Source organism: Trifolium pratense, linkage group LG3 (genome assembly GCF_020283565.1).
Source record: "Trifolium pratense cultivar HEN17-A07 linkage group LG3, ARS_RC_1.1, whole genome shotgun sequence".
NCBI lineage: Eukaryota > Viridiplantae > Streptophyta > Magnoliopsida > Fabales > Fabaceae > Trifolium > Trifolium pratense.
Genome location: NC_060061.1, coordinates 50,944,249 through 50,969,965, shown reverse-complemented (window position 1 = coordinate 50,969,965; position 25,717 = coordinate 50,944,249). Strand labels below are relative to the sequence as shown.

Genomic DNA, 25,717 nt, shown 5'->3' with positions numbered 1-25,717 from the left:
TCAATAAAAAAAATCTACATATTCAACTTTTTTAGTTACCAAAGTATAAGAAAATATAACCAATTTTTTTCTTTATTTTATGGCCATAACATGAATCTCATCCATCCACAATCCATATCTCAACACTCCCTACCATGTCTCTTACATCACTTCCAACTTTTCCATCTCTTAAGACACATCATTCACTTCAACCAAATTTACCTGTTACACCCTCAAAGTTTGGTACAAGTTTGGTTTATAGTGATGCATCAATCACTTTTGCAGCAACAGAAGCAGTTACATTAGTCAATACTGTTGTTGTGGATTCAGCTAGAAATACTGTAGCTGTTGGAGTTGAAAATGGGGTGGTGAGAGAAAAATTCATAGGAAGTGATGATATGAGGAGGAAGAGGAGGAGAAAAAGAAGAAAAAATTTGGGATATGTTATGGAAGAAGAGAGTATACAGAATAATTTCTTATGGCAGAAACATGTTGTTGGGTCTGTGACATCAGGGTTTTTGAGTTCAATAGAAGAGGCTGAGCTTTGTTTATGTCTCAAGGTATATGTGGTTAATATGATCTTATTTTATATCTTTCATAACAAGATAAGATAAGAGTATTGATTAAAAATACAGTGATTTTTAGTCCCTAAAATTGTATAAACTTGAGGTGCTAGCTTAGCAGTAAGAATTTAGCCTTGTAACTTCAAGGTACAAAGTTCAAATCCTCTTTGGGACGATTGTAAAATGATCATTAGTGTCGCTTTAATTATATTTGTTTATATATCATCCATTTTGTATAATGCAATTTTTTTTGCTTGCTATGATTTAGATTCACACTACATTACTAACAGGATTATGTATTGTGTGTTGAATAACAATAGGAGGGGGCAAGAATCGAAGCTGCTAAGCAAAGAATGACAGAACATGAAGGGAATTCTGCGATTTCAAGGAGGTTTGCTCTTGGTAATACAAGTATAGAAGAAGTGATGATTACTACAAGAGAATCAAAAGAAAGATTGGCTCGTGAATATCGCGGTTTAGTTGCATCGATTGCAGGTCGTTATCAAGGCAACGGATTACACATTGAAGACCTCATCCAGGTGCATATAAACAAATTTTAGTATTTTGATCGTTGTGAAAGTTTCTCATTAGGCAATTTAATTCATTTTACTAGGAAGGAACCATTGGACTTCTTCATGGAGCAGAGAAATTTGATCCAAATAGAGGGTGTAAGCTGTCTACTTATGTTTACTGGTGGATTAAACAAGCCATCATTAAAGCTTTGGCCAAGAAATCCAGATTAATCAGATTACCGGTGAGTCACTTTTCTTTGATGGAATTTGAACTCGATCACTTGAGTTGTTAGTGATTCTAGTTTTGAAATAGTCGTAAACATATGCAAACAATTTTCCAAATACGATAGAGTTTACTTCATGTGTTTCATGTTACCATTTTGACTTATAAAGTAAACATTAGAGAAGTCATTCCAAAAAAATTTAAAAATGCTTTTGATCATTGAAAGTGTTTTGATCAAAAGGGTATATTACTATGCTATAGTCTACTAGAAGATTTCAGAAGTAGGTTGTTAATTATGAATGCTTGGTTAGTTTGTCATTTATAGGGAGAAAAGTATGGAATGGTTGCAAAAATTTCAGAGGCTAACAATGTCTTGAGAAAAAGACTGAGGCGGAAGCCAACATACGATGAATTGGCCGAGGTTCTCAATGTGAATGTTTCAACTGTAACACTTGTTTCTGAAAGGAGCAGACAACCAATTTCATTGGACAAAACTGTAACTGATTATGGCAACTTAACATTTAAGGTTCGATAACTTCATTCATATTTTATACGAATAACTACACATTCTTATTCTTATTTTATATGAAAACCTACAAATTCGGAGCTATTAGTCTTAATTTTTACTATGATATATAATAATACAGGAGATTATACCAGGGCCAGTTGAAATGACTCCGGAGAAGATGGTTGAAAAACAGCTAATAAAGCAAGGGGTTGCGAAGCTTCTTAACAAACTTAACAAGAGAGAAGAAAAGATTGTAAGATTATATTTTGGCCTAGATGGAGATACCCCTCTGTCCTTTGAGGAGATAGGAAAGGTGTTGAAATTGTCAAGGGAGAGAATCAGACAAATTTATGGCATTGCATTGTCAAAATTGCAACAAACTACTTTTGTAGATAGTCTAAAGTTTTATGTTGTATAGAAAAATCATTTTGTTGATTAAGAAACACATTGTATAGGCTATGAATAGACTAAATCATGGATATATAACCGCGATTCTACCATACTTATTGCGAACTCAAACATGTACTCAATGTCTTAATATTTTGGGCGGAGATGTGGTGTCAAGGTGTGGTCCTGACGATTAGTATGTCATTGCTCTTAGTACTACATTGACTTCTCAACAAATGTGAAAATAAAACTTAAATAACATATACATATGTGAATTGATGTAATGTATGGTGTACGTTTTCATTCAAAAAAATTGTCTTTATGTGCAGGCATGGTGTACATTTACTACCGACTTAGAAGAATGTGTTAGACTGACTGCATCTGTACTTGCACATCGACATGGCGGCAGGAATGCTGGGCACGGTTTTCAAACTCGAGCGTAGACTCAAATCGTAAGAGTCTATGAAATATGAAAAACAACATTAAAAAACATATAAAAAATTACACACACATATAATATGAAATATAATATGACTTATAATCTTTTCATCAATGATAGAAGCCACATGCAAACAGTTGAGACAATCTGAAATACAGTGATAGTGAGAGAACTGCATTATATCATTTATCATGCGTCAAGACAGTTTTCTTCCATGTTTTATTCAACGAAAGTGGACCGACTCATCAGACACTTGTAGATAAGTGATTCAATTCACTAGTCATTGAGCTACAGAAACACTAGAACAAGCGTTCAGGTGAATTAGGATCATTTGATTTGACATATTTGTTACCATTGAAGAATAATGATATTCCATTTCAAGGCATTGTTTATCAGAGAGGTAATTAGTAAGGCATTGTTTATAACACACTTAACCGTAGATTTCTCAGTACTCAAAAGTTGATTCTGTCTAATTTCTGCCCAGACAGTTTTGTTGATCAATTTATGTATATTGGACCAATCTTTCATATGTACTTATATTTTCAATCCATATCACCAGAAATATTTATGAGCACATGAAGTTTGTAAAACTCAAAAGATGCAACTTGTAAGTGTTTGAGCTTGTATAAACATTTTCTCGAACCATCTTAGATTCATTGGCTTTCCCTTTTCTAACTCAATAATTACTTTATCAGAATAGTTAGGTGAAAAGTTACTTAGTTGAAGGAATTGATAGTTATATATATGGTCGAATGAGCAGCTAAAAAGAAATATCAGTCCTTACTTTGTAGAGTTTTGTATCAGAATTTGTATTTTGCACAATCAAAAAGAATTTTAGCTAATTCTTTCTAAAGCTTGAAACATATTAAGTTCGGTTGCGCGAAAATGAATATGCATGCTAGACCATGTTGCTATTCTGTGGTCTTGCTGTTGCTTCTAGACTCCATTCCTCTTAACATGACATCCATCAGTAACTTTTGTCTTCAACTTTTTGTTTTCTCAAAATCCTGAATCGAGTGACTGACATACTTGATGACATACACCATACATCACTGCAAAACTTGACTATTTTACGGCAATCCTCAAATAAGGTTGACTAAGCGGTTCCTGTCTTGGTTTAGTAAACAAAACTAAACCGATTGTTTTGGTATATGCTAAGATATGATCATTAAAAGCTCACATTTAATATAGTACTATGCAATGCAAGAAGGAAAGTTTGTTTTCCTCTGCCTAATTTTGAACTCAATCCTTATGAAACTTTTTTTTATGTTGCAGAGAGGAAGTTGCATTTACTTCCATTTCTGTTTATGCACACAGGTTTCATCAAAGGAAATACTGTATTTAATACCTATATATATATATTCAACAAATATGAATATTTAGAACCAATCATAACATGAGTTCTTCTACTTGTTCCATTTATTTATGCTTCATGTGGTACATGCTAGCAACGCAGTGAAACAAAAGCTTTCAAACATATGAACATTCATTTACTTACAGATACAAATTAAGAATATTACAAACCCTAGTGCATTGTACTCTGTCCGACCGAGTGAACGGATCATTCAGGTTATTAGGAAACATAGAAAGATGCATTCAAATCATAATAAAATACAGACTCAATATATTAGCAAAATATATATCCAATCTTGTGGCAATCAATGGAAACCATGCATTTGGCGACTCTAAAACAAGTTTACAAGAAGAATCAGGACAATAACAACATGCCTCACTTTTGTCTTCAATTCATCATGTGAGCTGATATTCATCCACTTAGTCTTTGGTCATCTGAAAACATTAAATAAGCATTTTTATTTCATTAGCTCCACAGAAATGATTGTCAAATTTTGGATGTTGTAGAAAATGTTAATCAGAAAATTCCATTTAGATTCTAGTTTACAAAAACAATAAACTATGGGTTTGATCAGAAGCACATTACATAGCACAGCATAATGAGATGAGCTATAGAAAAGTCTCAAACTAAACAAAACTACATTAAGTGACTCTTGGAATAATATTTGCAACAAAAAGTGTACAATAAATTGAAGTTCAAGATATCATCAAATTTCAGAGGACATAAAAAGAAAATTTTAGGAGGAATGTATCTTTAGAATATTATAAAAAGTTTTTCTACACAAAATAAGCTTAAAGATTGATGTCTAGGTCCAAATTTTCATTACTTTTTTTACCCTAAACTTTTCATGTTTAAAAAACCTTATATTAAAAAATTCTAAATTTTTGCAAAAGAATATTTTTATAATGTTCAAAACATGTCTAAAAATATCATTCAAAACTTTAAAAACCTCAGGATAATTAAACAAATTTGGTTTCAACAAGAAATAAAACTATTGAATGTTCATAAAAAGAAAAAGAAAATTATTGAATGTTTTGAGTGAACACGAAAAAGTAGGACTTGAATTCTTTCTCTGTATCACTCTCCTTCCTTTCTCATTTTAATATCTCTTTTCATTAACAATTGTTTAGAAATTAACCAGTAACAATTTCCCTATAAAAGAAATTAGTATCTAGCAGAGATTGATTATTGGCTTTGTGTTACACAGATTAAAGAGGAACGTACCTGAAACACGGGAACACAACTTGTCACCACATTGTGACTTGGTCATTTATTTTAATGACAGGGATGTGTGCAATTTTGGACCAATGTTCCTTCCTTTTATACCTTTCTTCTAATAATGGGCATTTATAAATGTACAGTTTCCGAAGAGAGTCAGGGAGGTTGTCTTCTGGTAATGACTCAAGCTTATCACAAAAACAAAATTCAAGTGATTTGAGCGAAGAAGGGAGGCAGTTTCCTGGTAATGACTCAAGTCTGGGACAATTCCAAAAATAAAGTGATTTCAGCGAGGAAGGGAGGCAGTTTTCTGGTAATGACTCAAGTATGGAACAACGGCTAAATCGAAGTGATTTCAGCGAGGAAGGGAGGCAGTTTTCTGGTAATGACTCAAGTCTGGAACAACACCAAAATTCAAGTGATTTCAGCGAGGAAGGGAGGCAGTTTTCTGGTAATGACTCAAGTCTGGAACAACACCAAAATTCAAGTGATTTCAGCGAGGAAGGGAGGCAGTTTTCTGGCAATGACTCAAGCTCTTCACAATAATTAAAGGTAAGAATTTCGAGAGAGGAGAGGTGTCGAAGCCCACTTACATCAAAGGCCTTCATTTTATTATCAAAGATAGTCAGAGACACAAGGGAGATGGGTAGCAACGACTCCTTCATCAAGGTCTTAATTATATCATCACAACCTCCAATATTCAATCTTGAAAGACCGGTTAGGCCCCATTCCATTACAGGCAGCGTTGTTCTAATTCCCCTCGACAGCAGATCTATTGATTGTAATTTGGGAGGTAGACAAATACCTTCACTAAATGACAACTCTCCTTCACAACGCAACAACAAATCTGTGAGACCAGTGAGTGTGTCCATCTTAACCTTGACTTTCAACGAACAAAGGGATGTGATATTAAGTGATTGGAGGTTTGACGGCTGACGTGAAGGACTTTCTAAAATATAAATGGAGTCCAGACTCTTACTTTCATATATCACAAGTGTTTGGAGGGCAGGAAAACCATCAAGTGGAAAGGATGTAAGTGCATCACAGCTACTCCATAACTTAAGACTCACAAGCGATGTGTAATTGCTCCACGTTTCAGGAGGAAGGAAGGATAAATTCTCACAGTTTTGAATAACAAGTGATTGCAATGAAGTGGGTAGACCACTTGAGGGAAATGCAGTCAGAGCAGAAAGAGATGAGAGTTTCAAGTGTTGAAGACAAGTGCTTCTCAGAATCAATTTTGGCAGATATAAGAGAGTAACGCACTCTTCAATCTCTACATCTTGCATCATACATGGAGAATCACTCTCAAGCAATGACAATTGGGTCCTTTCAACAAGCCCGTTGATTTTTATTTTCTTTATTGACGGCAACCAATGCAAACTGGAAGGTGTTTCCAATAGATGAGCACAACCTTTTATTACAATTTCTTCTATACGAGGAAGGTGGCTAGGCAATTGTCCTCTTAGTTCCGGACAATTATGTAACACCATAATTCTAAGTTGAGGAAAAGCAAAATTCATTCCATCAAAGTCAAGCCATTCCTTCCAATTTGGCATGTTGTCAAATTTTATATACTCAAGGGATGGAAATGGTTGGAAGGAAGAATTGGAACATTCACCTCCCTGTGCACAAAAGAACTCTGGGCCAATTGTCTCCAATATCTTCATACCATGTATTTTCAGGTCTTTGAGAAAAGGTAGCTGCCCTAGAGGTGGAAGTGTCATACAATGTTCACAATTATTGATGCTAAGGGATACCAAATTAGAAAACGATGAATTTCCCAACCAACTAGGAAAACTTGTCCCGCCATACAAGCCGATGTTCAGGCTCTTCAGGTTTATTGGTGGTTGCAACATAGCACACACAGCTTTAACCTTTTGCGAGTCTTCGCTTTGTTTGCCCCATAACAGCTCTAACTCCTCAATTTTCTCTTTGCTTTTTAGGTTGGCATCTTCTGCCTCCCTAGAATCAATGACATTATGCAAGTCCTTGATGGTAAGTTTTCCCTGTAGGTTTGTGAATTTGCTTAGCTCTTTGATGCTTAACCCTACATGTTGCTTACCCACTACAAAAACTGTCAAAGTTTGGAGGTTTTCTAGTCTTGCAATTTCCACAGGCAACTCCTTTATGTTCGTATCTGTTATGTCAAGGTGACGTAAATTGATTAAATTTCCCATATGTACTGGCAATTCGGTTAGACGCTCACAACTTGATAAAATCAATGTCTGCAAATTGTAAAGGTTACATGTTGTATCCGGCAAGCTTTCGATTCCAGTGGAGGAGAGATCTAGATACCGCAATTGCAGTAAATTGCCAATTGTATCCGGAAGCTTTGTGATGTTTGTATACTTTGACAACGATAACACACGCAACCTTTTGAGTGTTGGTAGGAAATCGTCAACCACCTTGATGGATATGTGATTGTAAGGATACATGGAGGTAATAGATAGAAAGCTACGCAACAATTTCAAATTGTAGACATTCTCAAACTTTTTGAAAATGTCATAGTATTCTTGGTTATATGAGATATGACGAACATTTTCAGAGACGTCACCACATTCTAACCTGCAGCAACTTTTTCCAGATACGACTGTAGCTAAATCATTGACAAGGTCATGCATGAGAAAGATTTTTCCACGAGCATCATCATTTGATTGTTGAATTAAGGATCTGGATAACAGTTCAGCAAAGCAATCATCACCTAATTCCTCCATCTCTTTTCCCCCTTGATAATAATCAAGGAAGCCTTCTGCCATCCATAACAAAACCAATTTCTTCCTATCAAGTGGGTAATCCTTTGGAAAAATTGAACAGTATGCAAAACATCTTTTCAAATGAGAGGGAAGATATTGATAACTCAAATGCAAAGCAGGAAGAATATTATTATTTGGTAAGTTCCATACATCACTGTTCAAAATTGAAGTCCACTCAATTGTGTCTACCTTTGAACGTAGAAGTCCTCCTAGTGTTTTAGCAGCTATTGGCAGTCCACCACACTTTTTTGCAATCTTCCTGCCAATTTCTTCGAGGGTTGTGTTTTTACTATGGCGAAACTCATCACTTCCCAATGCATGCTTTGATAGTAAAGACCAGCATTCTTCATTTGATAGTGGTTCTAATTCTTGAATAGGAAATGTGCGTGCCACATCTGCAACTTTTTGTTGACGCGTTGTTACAATCACCCTGCTTCCAGGTTTTCCATCAATGAAGGGACTTACCAGATCTTCCCAATCATTGTAATTATCATTCCACATATCATCCAACACAAACAAAAATCTTTTCTCCCTCGAGATTTTCTTTAATTCAACTCGAAGGAAATCAAGATTAGTGCTTTCCCAAGTTTTGGAAGTGATAGATTCAAGGAGAGACTTGGTTACTCTCATAGTGTCAAAATCATCAGATACACAAGCCCAGGCTTTCATATCAAAATGTTGTTGAACTTTTTCATCGTTGTAAAGAAGTTGGGCAAGGGTAGTTTTTCCTAAACCTCCCATGCCCAAAATTGCAACAACACCTATATTATTACTGGTTGTGTCCTTCTGTGATAGCAACATGTTCATTATTGTCTGTTTTTCATTCTTCCTACCCACCATGACAGATTCATTTCCCACTGAACTTGAATGTGGTCTATGAGAAACTCTAGCACTTTTAGTTTGCAAACCACGTATATCTTTATGTTGTGCAAAAAGCTGTAGGGTTTCGCACATGATCTTCATCTGAGAATTGATCTCTCCATACAAGTTTTTAGAAGGAGATGAAAAGAAATTCCACACCTGATTAGTTTTGTTTGCAGCTTGTGTATTTTCCACCTTGCATCGAAGGGAGTCATAACTGATCTGATTGAGCAAATCCTCAGCATCAAAGACAGCATCTTTCAAATCATCAAGCCATTGTTTGACAGCAGAATTGTTGATCTGCTTCTCCTCTGCATCATCCATTACAGCCTGAAGAGTGAGCAGTGTTGTTTTTAACTGCCTCAAGAGTGAGACATTTAGCTTGGTGTTTTTGATGTAATCAAGAAACTCTTTTGAAGCAAGTTTCTCAACTAAGGTCTGAACAGTTGCAGAGAGAAAAGCACCTCCGATCATCGTTGCAGCCATCTTCTAGTGCTATTGTTAAGGCAAAACCGTAAAAAGAACGCTGGAGCAAGATTTTGAAGAAAGTTAAGGAGCAAAGAAGTTTGAAAGGACAGTAGTAATTGACAGTAATGAACAATTTAAGGCTCAAGGAGTTTTGCATATGTGATTGAGAAGTTAGTAGTACTACTTTTTGATACTTTTTGCACGTGAATGAAGTATTACTGGTTTTTTTTTTGACTCACAAGTATTACTAGTGTTAGTACTTATTTATTGGGTAAAACACAGTTAGATACTCCCTTAGTCCCAATTTAATTGACACTATTGACTGTTTCATTCATGTCGATGTATAACTTTGACGATTAATATTTTTAATTGTATAATAGTAAAAATTATAAAATTTTGATATTTTGAAAATACTCATCGAGACGAATCAAATAACATCTTATATGCTAATATTTATTTTTGTTTATTAGTAAAAAAATAAGGTCAAAACAACATGTGTGAATAGTGCACAATAGTCAACCGTGTCAATCAAATTGAGACCGAATTGCACACTTATCTAAGCAGTGAGCATCTTTGAAATAGATTTGATTATTGTTATTAGTGCATGCGTCCAAAACAAAGACCTGACATAGTCAAATATGGTGTCCAAGAATAATGATGTTTGTGAATATTACTACCTCCCTAATTATAAGACCCTATTTCATTACTGCTCGTACGTCGATACCTAATTTTGATCACTAATATCTTTAATTGTCTATTAGTAAAAATTATAAAAATTTAATATTTTAAAAATACTTATCAAAACAAATTGAACAAGATCTTATATGATAATATTTACATTTATATATTATTAAAAAAATATGGTCAAAATAAGGTAAATAAATAGTACATTTTTGTCAAATAAAATCTTATAATTAAGGACGAAGGCAGTAAAAGCTATATATGAAGCTCAACTATGCCAAGATTTGATTATTTTAATTCTAGTATTACAAGTGTTAGTAATTGTTTATTCGGTAAAAAACAATTAGAAAGCTGTCAAGCAAAGTTGCACACTTACTTAAGCAGTGAGCATCTTTGAAATAGATTTGATTATTGTTATTAGTGCATGGGTCCAAAACAAAGACATGACATAGTCAAATATGGTGTCCAAGAATAATGATGTTGTAAATACTAAATATTAATAATGTATGATAAAGGTACTCACATAAAAAAAAAAAAATGTTTACAAAGGTACTCACATCATATATATAAATAATAAATGTACTGTATAAATGTTATTAGGTGAATTTTTTTATAATGTTTAATTAATTTATTGGTCCTTAAAGATATTTTAGGTTTTATAATAATTTCTTAAAGAAAAAAAAGGTCAGTTTAATTCTCTTAACTATGTTTCCGTTAGTCAAGTTACTTTCTTCCATTAACTTTTAAACCCAAAAGAATAAGGTGGACCAACATTATTGCTGCAAGTGCTCCATCATAGATTTTTATTAATTTTTTAATATTAACCATTTGATTTTCTTATAAAATAACAACAACATGATCTTAAAGATCTATTGTATCTAATAATGTACTAGCAACACCTAGTTTTCTTTTCTTCATCTCCTTCCTTTCTTTTTCTTCGTAAACTTCATCAACACAAATCTAGATTTTCAAACACTTAAAAATAAAAAAAATTCAGAGACAGAAATTGAAAGAGAAAAAGAAAAGAAACTGAGAACAAAAATTATGTTTGTTTATGTATCTTAGCTGGCCTAGTTAAAATTGCCTTAATTACACTTTTGGCTTAATTACACTTTCCTAGATTTTGAATTATGCCAAGTCTAACATGCACAAGTTATTCATGTTGTGCATGGTGCACAAGTCCCGAATAACATTATAACGAATACGAATTTTACAAAATTGATCGTTGAATTGATAGATTATATCACATATATCATCCATAGAAATTTTTAGAAAATTTGAAAATAATTTGATATGTTATTGAGACTAATCAAAATTAATGGTTTATGAGTTTTTACTAAATACCGTTAATTTTGATAGGTCTCAATAACATATCAAATGATTTTCAATTTTTCTAAAAATTTCTATGGATGATCTATATGATATAATATATCAATCCAACGGTCGATTTTGTAAAATTCGTATTTGTTATAATGTTATTCGAGACTTGAGTTTACTTCATGTGTTTCATGTTACCATTTTGACTTACAAAGCAAACATTAGAGGAGTTTTTTTAGAGTATTATGAGACATCATAGTGAGTAGTAGACATCAGAGAGACATCTAGTAGCTCTAATCCTATACTTCTTTGCTCATATATATAATAAAAAAAAGGGAAACTATACAAAGTGGGGGGACCAAACCTTACCCAGGGAAAAAGCAAAAGAAAAAGAAATAAAAGAACAAAAATAGCAAAAGCAAAAACAAAAACAAAAAAAAGGAAGTAAAACAAAACCAAAATTAGGGAGACTGTCCCTAAACTAGTCCTCAATGAGAGGACATGAGGCAAAGTTTCCCATAAAAGAAAACCTCTATATCAATCGAACCCAAGAGAAGTCGACTAGACATACTTCCATATTCGACTACAAAACTCCCAAAAAGAATCATGGAGAGTATCGTGGAGGTGGACCCCTAGACCGGGTAGGATAACTCCCAAGGCTGCGCGCAATCCGTAGGTTTTGTTTTTTAGTTTTCTTAGACACGTACGGAGTGAATGAAACTTCTTCTTCGGTATTAGTACTTCTTCTAGTTTCCCATGCTTGTTTTATCTTCTCCATATCATCAAGAACGACTTGTGGTAAAGCAGGTTTTTGCAAAATAGTTTTGAGTTTCAGCTACTACTTCCTCTACCGAGTCAGAGATTAACTCCGACATATCTGGATCCATGATTCATGCATTATTTTGTGCGGTATCGGTATTAACCTGTGTTATTTCCTCTTCTAGGACTTCCTCAGAAGCTCTATGATTAAAATCAGTGTCGTTCTTCCCTTCCTGAATAACATTTTGCCTCTCAGGTGCAGTAGCCATGGCAACATCATCCCCATTCTGCTTCTCCAAATCAGTAACTGTGGTAGCATCAACATCCGTCTGATTCTCATGATCTTTACGATTCATTGGAAGACACATGTCTTCCTGTTGTAACTTATCAACACTAATAACCTCCCCATCAACAATAGAGAAATCATTCCAAAAAAATTTAAAAATGCTTTTTATAAATAGATTTAAAATAATTTTAAAACATTATTTTACTATCATTGAAGGTGTTTTGATCAATAGGGTATATTACCATGCAATAGTCTACTAGAAGATTTTAGAAGTAGGTTGTTAATTATGAATGCTTGGTTAGTTTGTCATTTATAGGGAGCAAAGTATGGAATGGTTGCAAAAATTTCAGAGGCTAACAATGTCTTGAGAAAAAGACTGAGGCGGAAGCCGACATACGATGAATTGGCCGAGGTTCTCAATGTGAATGTTTCAACTGTAACACTTGTTTCTGAAAGGAGCAGACAACCAATTTCATTGGACAAAACTGTAACTGATTATGGCAACTTAACATTTAAGGTTCGATAACTTCATTCATATCTTATACGAATAACTACAAATTCTTATTCTTATTTTATATGAAAAACCACAAATTCGAAGCTATTAGTCGTAATTTTTACTATGATATATAATGCAGATTGTACCAGGGCCAGTTGAAATGACTCCGGAGAAGATGGTTGAGAGACAGCTAATAAAGCAAGGGGTAGCGAAGCTTCTTAACAAACCATGTCGGTTACTCACTCCCAAAGTCGGATCAGCAGTTGAAAGAAAATGGCGATGGAATGGTGGCTCAAAATTCTCCTCGAGGAAATTCAATAGCTTGCCAGTGACATATGCTACAGAAGGAAACAAAAATAGAAAAATAAGAAAACAAAAATAGAATTTTGTTTGTGTGGGATATTAAACCCTTAAATAAATTAGCTTACACTTGGATATAGCATCCATTTGAAGGAGAGCCTCATAATCAATTGAAACAGAAAGCTTTTCAAAAAAAAAATTGAAACAGAATTTATATTTAGAAACACTTTTTTCTTCTTAAAATATGCTTATAAATTATAATTAGAGAATATATATATATATATATAACAAATGCATTATGTAAAAAAATGCATTCTATTTTTGTTCTGGGCCGAGCATCGCGCTCGAGCATCAGAGGGTGTCGAACAAACACGATCCGAGCAAGCCTCCAACGGTCTGATACTCTTACGTATCGTAACGGCCGTAAACCGGAATGATGGGCATTTACTGCACATCAAGGCCTCCAAGCCGTTTTCCGGCAGCCACTTGATGGCCATTAATACCATCAAGGGCCTTGGCCCAGCGCTGGGGCTATATATATGTGACTCCACTTCATTCACAAGGTACGCATTATTTAGCCAAGAAAACCTTTACACACACACAAACTGACTTGAGCGTCGGAGTGCCTGCAGGTACACAACCCCCCTCCGCTTCAACAAGGGTTTCAACGCTCTCAACCACCGTAAACGCCGGCGAAGTCGCTCTCTTCTGGTCAACACGATCAGTGGCGCCGTCTGTGGGAAACTAAACTCCTTCCAAAAAACAACCACTTTGCGATCAATGGCTGGCGTCAACAACCACCAACTCCTGGAGCACGTGGCGGAGAACAACGCTCAACCAATGGATTACGCGCCGTACCACCCGCAGGACGGCCAGTTCGTCTCCGTAACGGAAGATGGCCAAGGGGGGAAAAACATGCATGATGAGCCCTACAACCCAGAAGAACCGCAGATCCCTGTGGCTACCCCGCCACAGGCGACTCCGGCAATGGCTATTCCTCCAGGCGTCCCCATGCAGGACATGATGGCTGCGCTGGTTAATGCAATCAACCGCCAGTCGTACTTGCTACTGCAGCAAAACCAAAGATTCAAGCAGCAGAACCAAATGCTCGAATCCCAAAGCCGTCGAATCGACGCAATAGCTGAATCAAGGGTGACGGTGCAAGCCCGCCGAGCTCACCGTTCACCCACACCTGTGAGGAGCAGAACCTTCTCCAGGTCACGCTCACCACCTCGCCGCAGAAGCGAGAGGACCCAAGGAGAAACGAGGAGATGTCTCGAAACTCCACCCCACTGAGGAGGCACTCCCCTAGGAGGGACAATCCTCCTCGCCACCAAAGACACCGATCCCCGGAAGAAAGGGACAGCCACCAAGGCCCCCTCTCCCGAAGGATCCGGGAACTCCCTCTACCGGTCGGACTCGAGAAACCACCGGCAATGGACACCTACGATGGCTCGACAGATCCAGACGAGCACATCGAAAACTTAGAAGCTCTCCTCGAGTACAGGAATGTACGAGGCTCTATCAAGTGCAAGCTCTTTCCCACAACTCTGAGGAAGGGCGCTATGGCTTGGTATAAGAGTTTGGCGTCGGGATCCATCGATTCCTGGTCGGATCTCTGCGCCCGCTTCCGGGCTCACTTCACATCTTCGAGGCGTCATCCAAAAACAGAAGCAACCCTCGATGCCATCATTCAAGGTGAAACCGAGCCCCTCAGGTCCTACCTCGAACGGTTCAATAAAGCAGCCGTCGAGGTAAAGGTCGAGGAGAGCATGAAGCTGTACCTCCTCGACAGGGGACTCCGTCGAGACAGTGACTTCGCCAAAGCTGTTGGTATAGAAGAGCCGAAGACACTGGACGCTTTCTTCGAAAAGGCAAAGAAATACATCGCCTACGAAGAAAAACAGAAGGCCATAGATCTGAGGAGGCCTAAAAGTCAAGAAAAATCCAGGAACCACGACAAAGATGAAGCTGGAACCTCGCGTAGAGGTAACGAGAAAGGGAGAGAGGATAGGATCAAAGAGTCCAAACCTCCACGTGGAAAGTTCACAACTTACACTCCACTGAATGCTCCAAGAGATCGAATTTTTGCTGAAGTCTCCGCTGCGGACTTCAAGAAGGCTGGGATCCACTTCCCGAAACAGCAGCCCATGAAGGCAAATATTGATAGGACAAAATTTTGTCGATATCATAAAAGCCATGGACACGTCACCGAAGACTGTGTCCACCTAAAAGACGTCATCGAAATTCTGATACAGAAGGGCTATGCCCGAAGGTACGTTCAGAACGGCGAGCAAGTACAACAACAACAACAGCGGGAGCCTCAAGAGGTCGCAATGACCATTGATGTCTCCGAGCAAGAAAACAACTGAGGCATAGTCCCTCAGACCCTCGCCATTTCGGCACCAGAGATCCCACTCCCATCCCCAGGGTCGGATGAAGGAGCACTCATGAGGCATTTCAACGCCCACCTGAATGGCTCATGGGAGAATTTCCCCAAAGCACTGGTGATAACAGGGGGAGGGCTCAACAAAGTCACCATCGGCTCCGTGAAAAGAAAATTCGAGGAGCTGGAAAATATTTGCTCAGTGACTCCCTTCACCGTCTCCAAACCCGAGGAAGGCTCCGATCCGCTGACCTTCTACAAATCAGAAGTTCCTGGGGGCTCACCAAACTACCAAATACCGCTACTGGTGAGAGCTCGTATGGCGAACTTCGACGACCACCGCATCCTCGTAGATCAGGGGAGCTCGTGCGACGTGATGTATTCAGGGCTCTTCAAAACACTACAGCTGTTGGAGAAGAACCTGATTCCCTATGTAGGACCTGACCTTCAGGGGTTCAACAGGTCGACTACCAAACCCTGGGGATATGTGGACCTCATCGTCACCTTTGGCGAGGAAAAGACAATGAAATCCGTGAGGACACAATTCATGGTCGTCGACTGTCCCTCGCTGTATAACTGCATCATCGGCAGGACTACTTTAGCTGAGCTATTCGCTGTGTCGTCCACCGTTCACCTGAAGATGAAGTACTACACGCCGGACGACATAGCTGCTGCGAGGAGATGCTTTGAGGCCGCGGCAAAAAATCTGAGCACCGTGGTGACCCCTAAGAAATCTGAACAAAAGAAAAATCCGGGGGTAAACACTATTGGAGGCTCCGTCGACATCGATGCTCGACTCACAAAAAAGGAGCATCATGAAGAGAAGCAGAAGGACCTCCCAGTTGCTGAAAAGAAAATCTACCGCCCAATCCTGGACGGAGATTTCGAGCTGGTGCCCCTAGGTGAAGACCCCCTCAAAGGGATCAAGATTGGAACTGGACTCCCCGACTTGGTCAAAAAGCAGCTGATTGCCTGCCTGAAAGACAATGCAGAACTGTTCGCCTGGAGCGCTGCAGAGATGCCCGACATCGACCCTGAGGTCGCTTGTCATCAATTGACTTTAGATCCTAGGGCTAGTGCCGTTGTTCAGCGGCGTAGGAAGCAGTCTCCCGAGAAAGCGGAGGCTGCTGAAAAAGCTGTAAAAGACCTCCTCGAGGCAAATTTCATTTCGGAAGCCAGGTATACCACCTGGCTATCCAATGTTGTACTTGTTAAGAAATCGAATGGAAAATGGCGCATGTGTGTTGACTATACCGATCTTAATAGGGCTTGCCCTAAAGACGCTTACCCTTTACCTAACATAGACAAATTAGTAGATAATTCATCAGGATTTAAATTACTATCATTTATGGACGCGTACTCGGGTTATAATCAAATAAAAATGGCTGAAATCGATAAAAAGAAAACAGCGTTTATGACCGAATCCGGTAATTATTATTACAACGTAATGCCTTTCAGGCTTAAAAACGCAGGCGCCACATACCAAAGGATGATGAACAAAGTCTTCAATAATGAAATCGGGGACATGCTCGAAGTCTACATGGATGATATGATCGTCAAATCCGAAGAGGAAGTCGATCATACAGCCCATCTAAAAAGAGTGTTCGACCAAGCGAGAAAGTATAACATGAGATTCAATCCCGAAAAATGCACTTCGGCGTAAAAGCTGGGAAATTCCTCGGATTCTACTTAACCGAAAGAGGAATCGAAGCTAACCCCGATAAATGCAGAGCATTTTTTGAATTTCCTACACCAGACTCAAAGAAATCAATCCAGTCGCTAAATGGGATGCTCACAGCCTTATCTCGTTTTGTCGTAAAATCCGCTCAGCACGCGCTACCCTTATTCAAATTACTTCGAAAAGAATCAGCATTCGAATGGACAAAGGAATGCGAGGACGCGCTACAACACTTAAAACGAGCATTGTCCGAACCCCCAGTCCTAACGCGACCCAACGAAGGGGAAACCTTGTACCTTTACCTCGCCGTAGCATCGGAGGCCATCAGCGCCGTTCTCATAAGAGAAACCGAGCAAGGGCAAAAACCTGTCTATTTTGTGAGTAAGGCTCTGCAAGGACCAGAACTCCGGTACTTACAGATTGAAAAAACGGCCTTAGCAGTGGTCATGGCCGCAAGGAAGCTAAGACACTATTTCTTAGCTCATTCCATTGTTGTCCGAACCGATCAACCAATTAAGCAACTCCTCGCGAGACCAGACATGACAGGACGAATGCTAAAATGGTCGCTCGAGTTGTCCGAATTTGAAATCTTTTTCGAAAGCAGAAAGGCTTTAAAAGGCCAAGTGCTAGCAGACTTCATAGCCGAGATGACCATACCATCTACCCCGGATAAAAATAAATGGACCATCTTCGTAGATGGATCCTCGAATCCACAAGGGAGTGGCGCAGGTATAATACTCGAAAACAGCGAAGGAGTGCTCATAGAAGTTTCACTCGAGCTCGCCTTTCCAACCACGAACAACCAGGCCGAGTACGAAGCCTTCCTGGCAGGATTAAGGTTGGCTCAGGATATGGAAGCCGAAGAGATTAAGATATTCACGGACTCACAACTCGTCGCATCACAAATAGCCGGAGCATACCAAACAAAAGACGAGCGACTCACGGAATACTTAAACTTGATCAAAGAAAAATTAACTAAATTCAAACAAACCTAAGTCAAACATGTTCCTCGCGAGCATAATGTAAGAGCAGATATCTTATCAAAGCTCGCCAGCACCAAGAAAAAGAAGGGCGGAAATCAATCGCTTATTCAGGAAACGCTATCCAAACCAAGCATAGCGAAACCCACCGAAGTATTCCTGATATGCGAAATCAACGCCGACAGTTGGATGACACCCGTGCTCAAATTTTTGAGCACAGGAAACCTCCCGATTGACAAGAAAGAGGCAGCTAAGGTCAAAAGAAGAGCCTGCGCATACGTAATCTTAAATGGGAAAATGTATCGCCGAGGATTTTCCATCCCTCTGCTAAGATGCGTCGAGGATAGCGAGGTAAACTCGATCCTCGGCGAAATCCACAAAGGAATAAATGGTCAACACATCGGTGGACGCTCCTTGGCCAGAAAGGCCTTGCGAGCAGGATTCTACTGGCCTACCATGCAAGCAGACGCAAAAGAGCATGTCAAAAAATGCGACAAATGCCAAATCCACGGGGATATGCACTTGGCCCCTCCAAGCGAGCTAAAGACGCTCTCATCCCCGTGGCCGTTTTCTTGGTGGGGGATGGACCTCCTAGGACCGTTTCCAACGGCAGCAGGACAAAATAAATACCTAATAGTAGCTGTCGACTACTTCACAAAATGGATCGAAGTCGAACCTCTCGCCAACATCACAACATTCAATGTGCTGCGATTCTTCAAACGCAATATACTTGCGAGATTTGGGATCCCTCAAGTTGTCGTTACAGATAACGGGACTCAATTCACAGACAAGAAAGTGCGAGAGTTTATGGCAAAGATAGGCACAACCCAACACTTCACCTCTGTCGAACACCCTCAAACGAACGGCCATGCCGAAGCTGCGAACAGGGTTATACTACGAGGACTCAAAAGGAGATTGGATGAAGCAAAGGGAAAATGGACAGAAGAACTACACAGCGTACTCTGGTCCTACCGAACCACTCCACATTCTACGACGGGAGAAACGCCTTTCCGATTGACGTACGGAACAAAGACCGTAATTCCAGTAAAAACCGGAGCATCCTCCTTCCGAACGGGAGTACCCCTCGAAGGGGAAGACAACCATGAAATGCTCAGAGAGGAGCTCGACCTCTTGGAAGAACTCCGAGACGGCGCGGCCCTCCGAGAAGCCACTTTGAAACAAAAAATAGCAAAACGGCATGATAAAAAGGTCATAAAGCGAGAATTCGACGTTGGTACACTAGTACTACGACGTAACCAAAAAGACTCCCGCGAGGGCAAACTCGCGGCAAATTGGGAAGGACCTTATCGAGTCCGAGCCAAAACTGAAAACGGTGCTTATTACTTGGAAGACCTTTACGGAAAAGAAATTCCCCGACCTTGGAATGCCGAAAAGCTCAAGCAATACTACAGTTGAGGGAAGCTCAAAGCCGTCCCCTGACAAAGGTTGTGTCTTCGCCCATGAGAAGCACGCCTATACAACGGAGGAGTGCTTAGGTACGGGCATGAATCTTAAAATATAAAACAAAGTCGAGACATTAGGAGCTCGATGATGTTGACGAGGAAAGTTCTAGACCACGGAACGCCATCGTCGTAGTACACGCCCGGTAGAACCCCAGCTCGCGATGGGATGTTCACACCCCGAGGAGGAAAGCTTAACAACAGCCCCTCTCCTCGTTACTAGTTTGGATAAACATCTCCAAACACTTAGAATGGTTCCCCGCACCTTCTAAGCGCGGCATCAATGATACCAGCTATCATAACGATGACCACCGTCCAAATATACACTAGCGCGAAGGCATAAATAGCTCGGCGTATAGAATGTTAAGGGCCATGATTGTCGGTTACATCAAAAGGGCAACAAAACGCCCGAACAAAACAAAAGAAAGAAAAACAAATTACACTTCATCATCAGAAGGGGTAACGATAGCTCCATCACGCACTTCCTTCTCTTCATCCAAACCCTCCTCGATCAAGCTGGGGTTGAGGATCCTGAGCTGCGCCACTGCATTGTTGAAACTGAAGGTAGCGGAAGCAACCATGTTGGATTCGAGCTCCTGGATCTTCGCGATCAAAGCTGCACGAGAGGAAGAAGCATACACCCCCTGAGGGTCGAGCTCCTTCTCCCCTTCTTCAACAATCCCAGTGACTTGAAGCCTCGCCAACTTCCCTTCCATCTCACCAATCAGAACCTTCTGCTCCTCAACTTTCTGCACAGCACCATCCCGCTCCTCCGACACTGTCTTGAGCCTGTCCTCCGCTTCCTTGAGGTTAGTCGAGAGAGTCTTGCGCTCCTCCCTATAACCCTCACAGGAGGCCTCGGATTCGGCTAGCCTTCGCTTCAATAGAGGCAACTCCTTACGAGCTTCATCCCTTTCCTCTAAGTATTTGCACTCCCGGCCATTTAAAAAAGTCGCCACCTCGACTAATTTAAGCAGAGCCATGGACTGGGTAGCGATTTCGGAACGGAGAGCCTCAGGACCCATATCTGCGAGGATGGCCTCATCTGCTGGGTTAATCTTCACTTTAGTGTCTCCGGTCAACAGAACGCCATGGGCATAAATAGGAGGAAGGACGAAGTCGTCTGCAGGAACATCGGCGAACAACCTATGGGGGCCAAAGTTTGGAGGATCATCCTGACCAGAGAGATCTACCACCTCCTGCTCCTGTAGAGAAGAAGTCCCTTCCTCCCCAATCAGCCGAATCCTTTTTGAACGGTCCGCAGCAAAGGCCGTCGGGGACTGGGGAGCGGAGGAGGTTGTAGCAGCACTGCTCGCTTCCCTCTTGTTCTTGGCAGCGCGAGCTTTGCGGAGAGCGGCGGCACCACTGGTCATTGTACCTACACAAATCAGATTAACAGTTAGCAAAACAAAGGCGAGCAAATAAAAAGAAAAATGCAAAGTAAAAAAGCAAGGCATAAAGAATAAAGAGCAAGCCACGAGCATACTCCAAAAAGCAGATAATTTCTCCGGAGTATCACAAATGATCAACTCCTGAGTTGCGATCAATTTGGTCTTAGTCAACCTCCGACCATCTTCTCCGAATAAAGGCTCGCCCTCAGGGTCGCTCAGGAGGTAAGGAGGCAAGCCCTTCACGAACTCTAACAGCTTCTTATAATCAGCTCTTTCCTCAACAGACAACTCCCCAAGCGTAAAGACAAATTCTTTGGTCGACATCGCGTAATGCTCTCTGCGCCAATAGAAGGGAAATCTGGCGAAATCCTCATCTATGGGGCGCCCCTGATCGTCGAGCACTCTCTGCCCCAGCTCGTCTATGCGGTGCCCCCTGCGGACGAAGTTACTCCAACCTTTCGTCGTCATGGGCCTGACCCCGTAGAAAATAGACTTAAACCCCCGCACCGATTCATCATACATATCAAAGAGGCGCTTCCGTTGCCTCAAAGAAACCCATCCGTGCTTGGTGTCCGGTAGCGGGGCTCCTTTTGCGAGCTTCCCTTTCGCCTGCTCCCCCCGAGGACAGCTTCGTTGGAGGCCAAAATGATAGAAAAATAAAGGCAAGGTAGGGCCCAGACCCAGGTGCTCGGCAGTCACTTCAAAAGCCTTGATAAAGGCCAAGGAGTTCGGATGAAGTTGAGAAGGGGCTAAGCGAAGGTGTCGGAAGATAGACACTTCGAGATCCGTAAAGGGCAACCTAATTCTCAAGTGCTTGAAAGCAATCTCGTACATAGGGATCGTCCCCCAGGCCCAATTGCTGCAGATCCTATGACGAGCAGTAGGGATCCGCACTTCAAAATCTTCAGTAGGAGGAGTCTGGATATCCGTACACATCGACTCCGGAATATCACTCTCGCAGTTCTTATAAATTGACTCCGTCTCTCGAGGTTCGTCCGCCACCCATGAGAGGTCGGCTCGAACACGAATTGATGAGGATGGCTGTTGATCTATAAACGAGACTTGACTTTGAGACCCTTCAGCCATCTGAAGAAAACCTGAAAAAGCAGAGGAAGGAAAAATGAATTCGACATTCAAATCCACCCTTCCACCGCCAAATCAAGTGAAAGGGCGAGGATCTCGACGATACTTAGAAGGTTACGCGAAAGCAAAAAGGGACAATGCTATCCCTCCGGACGCTAAGTTCATAAAACAACCGGGCACGAAACGCATGTGATGCTCGACATTGTTCTAAAGCAAAAACCCAACCGTCAGTGGGTAAAAAGCAGTGATTTTTCGCCTTAAAACCCCGAAAAATCCTTATTTGGGGGGGGGGGGGGGGGGGGGGAAAGGGTGCTAAAGGGTGCTAATCACCACCTACAACCCTCAAAAAGACTACCCAAGTTATATGAGAAACACACTACAAAACTACCTACTGCGTGAACTAACTATGTCCTACTTAACCAAACAATCAAAGCAAAATAAAAAAGGATGAGGCACTTACTTGTTGGTTAAAAAGGAATGAAGAGAAGGCGCTTGTAGTGTAGCAGCAAACGGAACGTGAATCACCAGAGGGAATGGAAGCAAGAAAGTTAATAGAGGAAATGAGAAACTGTAAAGTTTCAAACAAAAAACCTCCCTCCTATATATAGGCCAACGCGCCCGTACAGAAAAATCTGCGCCATTCCCATCTGAACCGTCGATTTGATCCAACGAACCAGATCAATCGCGATCAAGCGGTCCAGATTCAATCTCAGGAGAAACGAAAGGGCGCGAAGATCCAACGGTCCACGACGGCCTCGAGATTCAAATCTCAGAATAATAGCCACTCGAGTGCTATTTGAATAGCCTTTACACGTGGCGAGAGAAAGCGAAGCGACTCGTCCTTTCAAGTCACATCCTTCTGCTCGCGCAAATCTCGCGGAACCCAAGACGCCACGTCCCGAGAAAATCGCAGCCAAAAAGGAAACGCAAGATCCTCGGGATTTAATCCCCTTATTTTTGCTAAAAATACGGGAAGGCCGCAACTACCAAATTGGAACACGGCGTTTTTTCGGCGTGCTCAAAAAGAAGCTTGGTGTCGCTCGAGTAATCCGCTCGGCATCATTCGGAAAATCCACGACATTATTAAATTGAGAGCATACATAAAGCACGAATGCAAATAAAATGTGCTCGAAACATTTAAAGTAAAAACGTTCTTTATTAATAGGAAGCCAATACAAGGAAAGAAAAATTACAAAGGACCCGAGCATCTAATCCTCATGCTCGGAATCCGAATCAATCTTCAACACCTCCGATGGCCTCATCTTGGACTCTACCTCCTCCTTGGATTTCCCTTCGCCGGAAGAGAGGAAAGGAGGGTAGAGGTCTGGGAACTTGTGAGCCATCAGGAATTCCTCAATAAAGTCCTCCGATCCATCGGAGCTCGACGTGTCAGAAGTGTCTGAGGAGAGAATCATCACCTTGGCCTCCTTTGCCTTCTGGGGACGAGCCACCACAGCCGTGGACGCTTCCGCTCTCTTCTTTCCCCTCTGGGACTTGAAGCTCTCAACAGCAACCTTCTTGGAATTCTTCTTATCCATCGCTGACACTCAAAGCACAAAATATGGAAGGCAAAAGAAAAAGCAGCAAGTATTTATAAAGAAACTTGCCGCCCAAAAGGCCCGTAATCGTGCCTAACGCCCCATAAATGCAAGAGGCGGCTACTGATACCTAGGGTTGACCACTTGGAAAAAACGCTTTCCCTTTTCCAAAGCTTGACTTTGGCCAAAGGGAACCGCGAAAATTCAAGGAAGAAAAGCACGGCGAACCAGCTCGAAATAGTTATGTTCGACAAATCGAAAGATCTAAAAACACAATGAATCGATAAAGCTTCAAGTTATTATCCTCGTCAACGAGCATAACAACTTGGGGGGCTCCTGTTCTGGGCCGAGCATCGCGCTCGAGCATCAGAGGGTGTCGAACAAACACGATCCGAGCAAGCCTCCAACGGTCTGATACTCTTACGTATCGTAACGACCGTAAACCGGAATGATGGGCATTTACTGCACATCAAGGCCTCCAAGCCGTTTTCCGGCAGCCACTTGATGGCCATTAATGCCATCAAGGGCCTTGGCCCAGCGCTTGGGGCTATATATATGTGACTCCACTTCATTCACAAGGTACGCATTATTTATCCAAGAAAACCTTTACACACACACAAACTGACTTGAGCGTCGGAGTGCCTGCAGGTACACAACCCCCCTCCGCTTCAACAGGGGTTTCAACGCTCTCAACCACCGTAAACGCCGGCGAAGTCGCTCTCTTCTGGTCAACACGATCAATTTTAAAAATACAAAATGCCGCAACCCAAAAATTTCTTATCTATTGCATTTGTTTTTCTTTTCATTCAACTAATCAACTTATGTGGGTAAGTTTGATCTTTTACGCCCCGCGAGGTTAACCAAGTTGGTAGAGACATCGCAAAGGAGCCGGGATTCGAACGGATACTTCATTTATTCACCTTTAAGATGAAATTTCGAGCCACTAGACTACTTGACAAAAAAAAAATGTTTGATCTTTTACGTTGTTTTTTTCTATGATTAAATAGTCTAGTAGTGACAAAACCACACATTAAGTGTGAAGAAGTGAGAATTCACGGATTCACACCTGCACCCAATACAAACACAAGAAGCTGCCAACTAAATTGTACTTATGGGGGACTGTTTGATCTTTTACTATATGGTTGAGTAAAGTAGTTCATCCTCATATATCGAATCCAATCAAGGAAACAAAAGCAAGTTCACTCAATTGCAAACTTCGTTTTCTTTCTCCACAAGTTTCAGTGATATTTACCACTTCGTCTACATACAAAAAAACCTATACAAAATGCTAAATAAGCCCTATTGATCTCCATGCTGCAACTCCAACGTATTCTTTTTTAACTTGAACATTCAACATGTCCGGTGATAATACTCCATTGATCACCAGTGGTACTCCAGACTATTTCACAAAGAGAAAATGTATGGTAAGCAATATTAGCAGTTAAAAATAGGATAAATGTAGTTTTTGGTATGAGAAATTACTCTTTGAGGGTTGCTCAATCCAAGGGCCATTCATTACATTCAATATACTGCATGCCTCACTATATTGCAGATCTGGTAACAACTTTGGGGTAAGTAAAAAACACCTGCATAAGACTAATGGTCACTTTCCTAGCATGAATGCATTAACTAATTGCAGAATTACGAATGCACCATGTATTCATCAGGTTTTAATATCAAATATTAAACGACGGAATTGAAAAGGTCGAGTAATAGTAGTTACTATTTAGTACTCACTGTGGTGTATTTAGCTTGCTTGCTGCTCTCACTAATTGCTGAAACATATAAATATGTGGGGTATAAGACAACTCCTTACCAATTGAACCAACCTTCACCCGTTTATGTTAATTAAAACTTAAATAACATATAAATATGTGAATTGATGTATGGTGTACGTTTTCATTCAAAAAAATTGTCTTTATGTGCAGGCATGGTGTACATTTACTACCGACTTAGAAGAATGTGTTAGACTGACTGCATATGTACTTGCACATCGACATGGCGGCAGGAATGCTAGGCAAGGTTTTCAAACTCGGGCGTAGACTCAAATTGTAAGAGTCTATGAAATATGAAAAACAACATTAAAAAACATAT

At 40.4% G+C, this 25,717-nt stretch overlaps 2 protein-coding genes across 2 annotated transcripts; one reads left to right on the top strand and one right to left on the bottom strand.

Annotated features, from left to right (window-relative positions):
• Positions 1 to 2,456, top strand: LOC123917409 (RNA polymerase sigma factor sigD, chloroplastic). Its single transcript, XM_045969110.1, has 5 exons — positions 1 to 539; positions 863 to 1,081; positions 1,156 to 1,296; positions 1,603 to 1,803; positions 1,925 to 2,456. Exons 1-5 carry the CDS (start codon positions 135 to 137, stop codon positions 2,201 to 2,203), a joined length of 1,245 nt encoding a protein of 414 aa, XP_045825066.1. The 5' UTR covers positions 1 to 134; the 3' UTR covers positions 2,204 to 2,456.
• A 1,623-nt stretch (positions 2,457 to 4,079) lies between these two features.
• On the bottom strand, positions 4,080 to 9,432 carry LOC123915821 (putative disease resistance RPP13-like protein 1). Its single transcript, XM_045967074.1, has 2 exons — positions 5,228 to 9,432; positions 4,080 to 4,389 (listed from the first exon to the last, which is right to left on the bottom strand). Exons 1-2 carry the CDS (start codon positions 9,284 to 9,286, stop codon positions 4,297 to 4,299), a joined length of 4,152 nt encoding a protein of 1,383 aa, XP_045823030.1. The 5' UTR covers positions 9,287 to 9,432; the 3' UTR covers positions 4,080 to 4,296.
• Positions 9,433 to 25,717: the final 16,285 nt, after the last annotated feature.